Here is a 9,562-nt window from a genome sequence, read left to right as displayed (position 1 = left end):
AGGAAAAGGAAATTAGCAGTATTTTTTTTTCAAAATCTAGAATTGCTAATTATAAAGAAATGTGAGTTACAACAAGTGGATTTTAGTCAGTGGTGGGATGCAAGAAGAAAGAAGATTATTGTGTATGGTAAAGATCTTACCATTTTACCATCAGTGGTAATGATATCAACCCAATTAAGATCTTGTTAACTTCTCAACTTAAAAAACAAAACAAGATCTGGCTTGAGAAATATTGGGATGGGAGACGGTTAAGAAATCCCAGGAGTAAATGCTAGTCTGGAGGGTGTAAAAGGCACCTTAGTAGAAGACAGTGACAAACCTTCCCAGCATAATTACCGAAAGAAGTACGTTACAAAGTCATCCACAGCTAAGTTCAACCTGGACATTCATCAACCATCTGTAAGTAGCCGCTGGATTCTAGACACAGTTACTTCCTATAAATTGCTTTCCCCACTTGACTAATAATCTAAAGGCAAAGTAAAAGTGTAGATTGTCACTAAAACAGTTTGGCTTGAGTGTTGCATCTTACTAATGCCAAACATTGCTATGTTTTCAAGATGACTCATTAGCATAACTAATTATTAAGGACCCGTGGTGGCACAATGGTTAGAATGCAGAATTGCAAGGTTGACTCAACAAGGACCCAGACTGTTGGGGGCTATATGCTGACTCTGCTTAAAGAGTGCTGAAAAGCACTATGAAGTGGCATATACGTCTAAATGCTATTGCTATTAAGGACTCTAAATACAGGTTAAACAGTAGCTTCCCCATTTTCTTTTGATGAGAGAAGGGATAATCCTCTTGATTTAAAATGGAAGATTTTCCACAGTTTTTGCAATCAGCTATAGTGAGATAATAGGTCTTGTCAAACCTGAAGACTGCAACAGATTTGGATATGTTTTCCACATTTATATTCCATAGGCCATGTTCTACAGCAGTTTCCCTAAATTGTGAGGCTCTCCAATTAATGGACTTCAACTCCCAGAATTCTCAGCAATAACCAAGCAAGGTGAAACATTCTGGGAGTTGAACTCTGCATATCCAGAGGGCATCCAGGTTGAAGAAGGTTGTCCCACAGGAGATAGACCCAAAAGAGCAGATGCTGGGAGATAGCAAATGCTTACATCTAACAGGCAGTGCTTGGCCCTCCACATTTCTGATTGCAATGACTTCCTGAAGAAATGCAAGATAGAAGTGTATCTACCTTAGATGCCATTGCAACGTCTGTACTTTTTCATGAGCTGTCGCAAGAAAGAAGGTCAATCCACATACCATGCCAGCAGGATCCTTTCTGATTTATTCTTACATTACTGATTTGGGCATGATGTGGCAGTATAAGACACAAAAGGCACAGAACAAAAAATATGACATACATGGTTATTTACAGGTCTTATCTCACTATGTTGCCAACTTGGGATTTGCACATTTTCTCAAAGGTTGTCCAAATAGCTTTAATCAAACTTTCAATGTGAATAAAATTGCCCATAGTGATGTTACACTCTCTTTCCAGCTTTTTAAACAACATTTAATGACAACAACCTTCTTCCGTGTGCTCAAATTCACCCTAATCTACCCATTTTTTAAACCTGTAACTTGCAAGCTGACTACATGCAACAGTGGGACACCCTTGGAATAAATTTGGGTGATGGGTGCCCTTGAGCCAATCTGCATGTGACCATCGCTCTTAAACTCCAGAGCTGCTGTCGCCACTTGATGTCAAAGGCAGCCATCCAGAGAGATCAGTGATCTGGCCCAGGGTAGGGCAACTGCCAATATTCCTAATCAAATGGAAAGCAGAGACTTTTTGACCCTGATTTTGCATCCAACTCCTGAGTAGAGAGAAATACAGTAGAAATTTGCTTAGGATTATAAATTACTTGTAATAAGAGATGAGTAAAAGCCCAGAGCAAAGCTTGTTAGGATACAGCAATCTCAAACCTTGGACCCAGTCAGCATGACTAATGGCCATATCAAAATTTTGGGACTTATAGGTAAAAGGCATGAAGCCACTAAACTGGTAGTTTTTCCTGCTCTGGCTGGAGTGTATCCTCCATTTCAGGCAGGAGGCCATAAACAGGATTATTAGATATCAGGCGTGTCTTCTCTCCCTCTATCTTGCTAAACTCCCTTTTCTTGTATCTCTTACATACACGGACAACTAGTCCGATTAAAATGGCCATGCCAGCAGTGGCTGCAATGGTGATCCCTGCTGTTTCTCCATTTGACAGACTCCCACCAGCATTCCCACCTCTCTTCAGGTAGCGGAGCACATCCTCCGAGTTGGCCAACTTCCATCGCTGAGTCTGTGGATCCTTGATCCAGGTCTGATCTCCATTGCTGCTTGTAACGAGGATGATATCAGTAGCAAGGAAGCTGATGGCGGGCTTGTGGGTGAAGGGGGGCAGCCGGGCTTGAGGTAGAGACTTATCTGTAAAACGGCCAGCTTGGACACAGTATTCCACTTGACATCCATCGCTGATCAGAGCCAGGTGCTGGCTGAATCCTGACGGACATCTTTTGAGGTATGAGTCATTTTCAGTCCCATTAGGCAATCTGGACAGGGGGTTTCCAATTTGGCAACTAAAGAACCCCCCAAAGGGCACCGAATGTCGCTTTCCCCTCTCATCACTACTCACACAAACTTTTAGCTGGTCAAAAAGCTTCAGTGAGTAGTACCTGGATGGACAGGACTGAGCATTAGTGACAGGATTGGTACTCTTGGCACTGAAGAGCCCTCCAAAGAGCAATGCGGAGGTTTCAGGGACTGGGCCCCTTGCTGCACACCAGTAGGAGCTAAACTGCACTTTGGAGAGTGTGAAAATGTCATTGCAAACCCACTTGCAGAAGAGTTTCCAAAAAAGGCAATCTCGGTGGCAATCTAAGTGGCTGAATCCTTCCTCACGTTGTTGAGATTGCAGTTTGATGGAGGTGTAACCCACAGGGCAGGAGAAGTCTCCAGTGAGGGGGTTCTTCTGCTCCAGGGCTTGGCAGAGCCTATCAGCATCAGGGCCTTCTAATCGAGCACACACTTGGTAGACTCCTCCAAAGGTAAAATTGGTTGCCGTCCCTTCACAGGTGCCGTCATCCACATTGGCATAGAAGTTGAAGTTGGGTGAGGCTGGATTTATGCAGCCGGGATAAGTGTTGAATGTATAATAGCGGTCAATGGCAGATTCTATAGTCTTGGATAATTTCTTCAGGAGGGGGCTGGGAAGTCCTGGCAAATTATTTGGGGTTATGAAGAATGGCAAAGGCAAGCCTGAACGGTCAAGAGCCACCAGCTGATTGGTGATGCTTTCTTGCCAGGTTTTCAGGGTAATCCCAGGATAAAAAGGCAGACCCCCAAAGCTCTCCACTCTAGAACTAGTACGGTTGCCTTGGTATTGCTTGGTTAAATTGTCTTCTGTGCCCACTGAAACACCCATATTAAAGTTGATGATGTTTTGGAAAGAAATACCAGCTGCAGCAGTGATAGCACTTCTCATGGACTGACCATCTTTCAGAAAGGTAGCTTTGATATAGTCCTCCTGAACAAGGCTGGCTCCAACATCTACTCCAGTGAGAACATGAGTGCCATAGTTCAACACTAAGATTTCTGCCAAGTAGTTAGCCATTTGAGTCTTGTTTTTCTCCAGGTGGTTAGCAATGGTGAAAAGCTGTTGATGGAAGCCTTCATCTAACTTTGCGGTAGGGTCCATTTTTACAGAGTACATCACATTCCTGACCTGAACTTTTGTGGACACAGACTTATCTCTCACTTGGTGAGTTTTCGCCCTGCGGAAGTCACTGGAGAACCTGCCGTTGATATGGGAAAAAGACAGCCCTGCATTGATGGAAACAGCAGTGGTACATTGATAATCCATCCAAGACTCAATGATCTCCGAGTTCATCTCCAGCAAACTTTGTTTAAGAGCAATGGTGAAGACGTCATTGGGGATGATGTAAGCCCCATCATTTGTAGTTTTACACAAAGAGTAATTGAGGTTCATCACTCTACCCATATCCAAATTCCTCAGGTTATCCCAGCCACCTCCAGGAAGAACTCCCAACATAGGACGGTTGAAGGCTTCTTGGCACTTCTGAAATCCAGTAGTAGGAGGATGCCACTCTGCTTGTTCTTGTGCACAGCATGTCCACATTATGAACATCAAGGAGAGAGAGATTGCTGTAGAAAGACTCATGGATGCAGCTGTGCAGAGGACTAACCATTTGAATGGTTTAATCTGCCTTTTCGAGTGTGGCTACCCTAGTGGGGACTTCCTTCTTATGCTAAGATTAGGAATTGAAACATGAAACAGATGATACTTCTTTGGAATTAATTCCCTCTACCCAGCTCAGAGGCAGCTGTTAATACCTTCACTTTCAAATGGAAAAAAAGGCACCAAATGGAGGCTTAGATATCCTTGTCATTTATTTATTTAAAAAGTTAGAGAAACTATTACAGGCGTAGATATTTTTTAAAAAACCAAGAGAATTCTATTTGATCCCAGGTAGTTTCAATACCTCTAAAATTTAGTATGTTACATTTCCTGAAGCTTTTAACAGATTTCAAATGCAGACTGTTTTGTTCCTCTTTTCTTGGCTCCGTATCCCATATTCTAAGTAACTTATTTTCACAACCTCTAACCATATGAGAACTGACATCCAAATTCATAGATCAGTCCAGGGGTGGGTTGCTGCCGGCGTTACTGCAGGTTTGCTTCATGCGCCCTTTGCACGTGCACTGCTCGCTTCGTGCATGTGCCCCCCCCACCGCATCTTGCTTGCGCCTGCGCAGTTGTCTATAAATTGTTTTGCACATGCGCAGAACATTATAAAATGACTAAAAAACATGCCAGCAACGGCATGGGCGACCAGGGAACCTGTTCAGGGACGTGGCAAGCCTGCCATCCCTACCCATTCGGTGACCCAGTCGCAATTTCCACTACCAGTTCACCCGAACTGGAGAAATCCACGTCTGGCTCAGTCATTCAGTTGCCTCTATTTCCTGCACACAGCAATACTAACAATAGTATTTGAAATGCAGGACAGAGAAGGTCATTGTAGTGAGAGAATATGGGGAATTGAGACAAAGACCATGTTCTCCCACCCCCTTTTCTCCCTCACAAAAGGATGCATGGTTGCCATTTCTTGGTGCCTAATCCTTTTTTTAAAAAAAATCACAAATTATGATAAATTAATTGACTACTGAAAAAAATGAGAAACTGAGCTGAAAGGGCTAGATTTTTCAAAGGAGTTATGAAATCGGTAAGGATAGATGGTGGACAAGACTCTATTGTATATGATTTACACCTTGTGTCACAAAGCAACTCAGATCATTCACTATAATTATGAATAATTTAATTCTTCTGGCATAAACATATTTCTGAGAACTTGAGTGGTAAACCCCAGCTTCCTCTTCATAAAGAAGGATGTGTTGTTAGTCTTTACCGACTGTCCAATGCCAAAAGTTAGAAAAATCAAAGAAATATCATGGACTTTGGAAAAGATGTGGTAGCCAGAAACTTTAGTTTGGCATCTTAGCTTCTAATGTAGGTGACTTGCATCCTGCCAAATCTAAATATTTGAAACAAGGGCCGGAGATGTCTTAATTTAGATCAAGATGGCTGATTGGTCCTACTCTCTCTCTGTATAATGATCAGTAAGACTATAATAAGTGCTAGGCTAGGATATTTGTTATGTATTGGTAAGCTGATGATATACATCTAGAAGAAGATGTAAGATACATGCAGACGCTAACCCAAATGTTTCTTTCGTTTTGATTGCTTGCAAACTGTTAGAAGTCCCAGCACAAAATAACTTTCTATTCCCTCCCTGTTCAGTTGGAGGAAATGCTATTCTGTTTTGATAGATGTAAACTCAGACAGACGAGAAATTCCACCATCAGCTGGAAAAGAACACATCTCAGGTCATCAGACTCTTCGATCATAAACAACATCTGTCTGAGCATCCTCCTCCTGATGTGTGCTGGCAGCAAAATGGGATGGAATGAGGGAGGGGAATCATGTGCTTTGAGTGAGATGGAGAGAATCCTGTGCACAAGGGAAACTTGAATTAAATGGCTTGGCAAACAATGAATTGTAACATAATGAGATTGCCAGATCTTGTTTTGACTTTTAAAAAAGACAAAAAAGACATCTCCTCCCCTGAACTTTTGGTGACTTCTTCTATCTCAGCATTGCAAGAATTTTGAGAGGCTGTTCTTCCTCCTTACCACATAGATTTTGAAGGGCCAGGGTTGCTTTGCCTAATGGCCCACTTTCTAACACAGTCTTAAATCGATGGCACTTGGAGCCAATAGATTTAAGGGTATTGACATCAACGCTTTGTTATTCTATTATCCTTGTGTGATGTAATCTGTGCATGCAGCAAACAGAATCACAGGCACATGCAGTGCATTCAAATCCCAGTAAGGATATGGCTAGCTGATGAGAGGTAAATAGCTTGAAATAGATCTATACTAGTCTCCCTTTATTTATTTATCAGCACAAATACAACATATATATATACACACACACACACACACACATTGAGAGCAGAATTGGTTTCCTTTGTAATTATATATATATGTATGTATGTATGTATGTATGTATGTATATATATGTATATGTGTGTGTGTATATATATGTATGTATGTATGTATGTATGTATGTATGTATGTATGTATGTATGTATGTGTGTTACAACCCCTGGTATGCCTAAATATGGGAGGAAGGTCACTACTCCCTCTTTCTGTCCTTCGGCTCATCACAGAAGATCATGCAGGCAGAAAACCATATTTTTATTTTTAATGTTGCCTTTTTATATTTGTGTTGTATTTGTACTGATAAATAAATATATATATTATAGTATTACAAAGGAAACCAATTCTGCTCTCAATGCAGTTAGCAAACTTATTTTAAAAAGCAGCATATCTGTGCTACAGCTATTGCTCATATTTACACTTTGCTGCAATGATAGGCAGACATTTGGCAGCTCTCCTAAAAGCAGTTCTTTGTAAAACCATTAAATCAGTTAGGGAAGTTCACTAAAAAAAAAAAAGTGAAGATAAAAGTAATTTTATTTGAGACCAAGTTCGCAGTGGCTCTGAAGTTGTGGATCTCCAACAGTAGGTCCCAGGTTAGATCCCTGCATTAGAACTATCTGTTGAGACACATGGCTATTGTGTCACTTATGAACTGATTCTTTCCATGACCTGAAGTCTGATGCAATGCAGAACCTAACAAAACCCATTTTGTTTTCCCCTTTAGAATAAAGTGCTACTCATAGCTTTATATGGCGTCTCCTAGTCTGCCTTTTTAATATTTTCATATTCATGTTTTAATATTAAGACTTAATAAAGAACAAAAATAAGAGCAAATGCTATTCCCTTCTAGCATTGATGATGTTACCTAATTTGGTAATGAAATGTCTGCAAGAAAACTACCAAGCTCAGAGAGCACCAAGGACCCCACTGTTTTTAATAATCCTGATGTAGTCACCTGCTCTCCACCCACAAAATTTATCGGTCTCACTCATGCGCCACTTATGAGAGTGAAAAATACTTTGGCTTAACGTCATAAATTATCTCGGGATTTCAGTTCTCCTTCTATGTTTGTACCTGATCCGAGTGCACAGAGGACGCTGTGTACAAAGGTGGAAGTGAAGGCAGAAATGAAATTATAAATTAATTTCAGTTCACAGCCGAAATATGTACAGTGGATGGAGTGTTCAGTGAGAGGAAGTAGGTGGGACGGGGCATTAACCTGTTCCATAAATGGCCTTTGTGTTTGCCACTTAATCCCTAATTCAATTAGATGGGGCTTTTGAGGAGGAGGGCGGTTAAGCATGACATCTGCTCAAGATTTTTAGAAAAGAAAAAGTTGACACCGGCTTTCAGCATTACTCATTGAACTTGTCACGTTAATTTCACAAATAAGAACAATGCTTTTGTTTCCTCAGGTGTCTTTCGTGACTTCCTTGTTCCCAACTTCTTCTTTTCTTTTCAGAACAGATTCAGCTGAGAAAGATTCTGAAAAGGAAATTCTGAGAGGCAGGCCAGTCCTCACAGCTGGCAACTTAAAAGAGTTAGAATCCTGGGTCAAACCTAATTAACAGACTCAGGCACACAAGAAAAATGGCCAAATTTGGATTTTGTGAAATAAAAACCAGGAACCTTGGGGAAGCATATAAACCCATTTATCTTGCTGAGATAAACACTTTAGTGGAGATGCAGAGGGTTTGCAAGAAACAATAAAAGTCTTCTGATAACAGAATCAGCACCATTCTCGTTTAACTTTTGTACTGCATTCCTAAGTTTTTTTAGCAACTGGAAATAACATGACTCAGATTTTCCCGGCATAGCAGCCTGATGTGTTGAAATACAACATCCCAATCAGCAATAAATGCAAGGTTTCTGAGAGTGCAGCCTGGTCCTTTTTTGCCCTTTGAATTGGAGAAGGCTAATCTAGGTCACTCTGCTCTATATGTCCTTTAAACGACAGCAGCTCTTGCTTTTTTAAAGATATCCTTCAAATGAAAGTTGAATTCTGATGTGTCCTAATATATCATTTGTATGTAACGTCCCCTTTGTTTCTTGAGTTCATTAATGAGACAAAATAACACTGTTATTTCAGTTCATTTATCAAAGAGACTTCTCAAACAAAACAAAATGTCCTGTTCCTTATTAGAACTCCTGTGTTTTTATGGTAATGACATCTCCTGGAGAAGCAAATGCTTATTTTTGTCCTGAAGGAGGTCTAGGCTTGGGCTTATTTTCATAAATCTCCATTACAATTTTTAGTAGAAATGAATCATTAGGTGGGAAATTCCAAGCATATACCTGAAATGTCTATTGGGTTGGCAACAAGGGTATATATAGGAATTTATTTTTTGGAAAGTAAACTTTTTTATTTTTTTGGTAATTTATATCCCATCTTTATTATTTTTACAAATAACGCAAATCACATCTCAACACACCTTCTTCCTCCTATTTTCCCCACAACAATCTAACCCACAACAACAACCCCGTGATGTGAGTTGAACTGAGAGAGAGTTCCTGGCCCAAAGTCACCCAGCTGGCTTTCATGGCTAAGGCAGGAGTTGAACTCATGGTTTCTTGCTTTCTAGCCTGGTTCCTTAACCACTAGATCAAACTGGCTCTATTTTATTACTGCTGTCACGAAGAGTGATGGAATGTGACCACTTATTCCAAGAAATGTATTGCCTCTGTGTCAATTCATTTGACTCTCTTCCAAAGTAATGGGTGACAAAATGTACAGATTTTACACAGTATGTAGCTGTCTTTGAATGATATTCAAATAAAGAAGGAAAACACCAATACAGCTAGCATTTTAAGTTAAAGCTACCCCATTCATGTGTTGGGAACAGATATATCGTATTTTATGGAGTATAAGACACACTTTTTTCCCCTCAAAAAAAGAGGCTGAAAATCTGGGTGCATATTATACACTGAATACAGCATTTTTTCGCCTCCTGAAACCCTTCCCTCTTCACCAAAATGGCCATGCATAGCCTTTAGGAGGCTTTCAGAGTGCTCCTGGGGGCTGAGGAGGGCAGAAAT

The 9,562-nt window shown here is 40.6% G+C and overlaps 1 protein-coding gene across 1 annotated transcript; it reads right to left on the bottom strand.

Moving 5' to 3' along the window:
- Positions 1–517: 517 nt before the first annotated feature.
- LOC309385157 (macrophage-expressed gene 1 protein-like) lies at positions 518–4,176 on the bottom strand. Its single transcript, XM_081939284.1, has one exon. It carries the CDS (start codon positions 4,146–4,148, stop codon positions 2,010–2,012), a length of 2,139 nt encoding a protein of 712 aa, XP_081795410.1. The 5' UTR covers positions 4,149–4,176; the 3' UTR covers positions 518–2,009.
- Positions 4,177–9,562: the final 5,386 nt, after the last annotated feature.

This window comes from Natrix helvetica (assembly GCF_964273705.1).
Source record: "Natrix helvetica genome assembly, chromosome: 1".
Classification (NCBI taxonomy): Eukaryota; Metazoa; Chordata; class Lepidosauria; order Squamata; family Natricidae; genus Natrix; species Natrix helvetica.
Note: the sequence above shows the minus strand (reverse complement) of the source record. Positions and strands in the feature narration are given on the sequence as shown.

Coding starts and splice junctions, on each gene's coding strand:
- LOC309385157 (XM_081939284.1), bottom strand. CDS start 4,148: ATGTTCATAATGTGGACATGCTGTGCACAAGAACAAGCAGAGTGGCAT.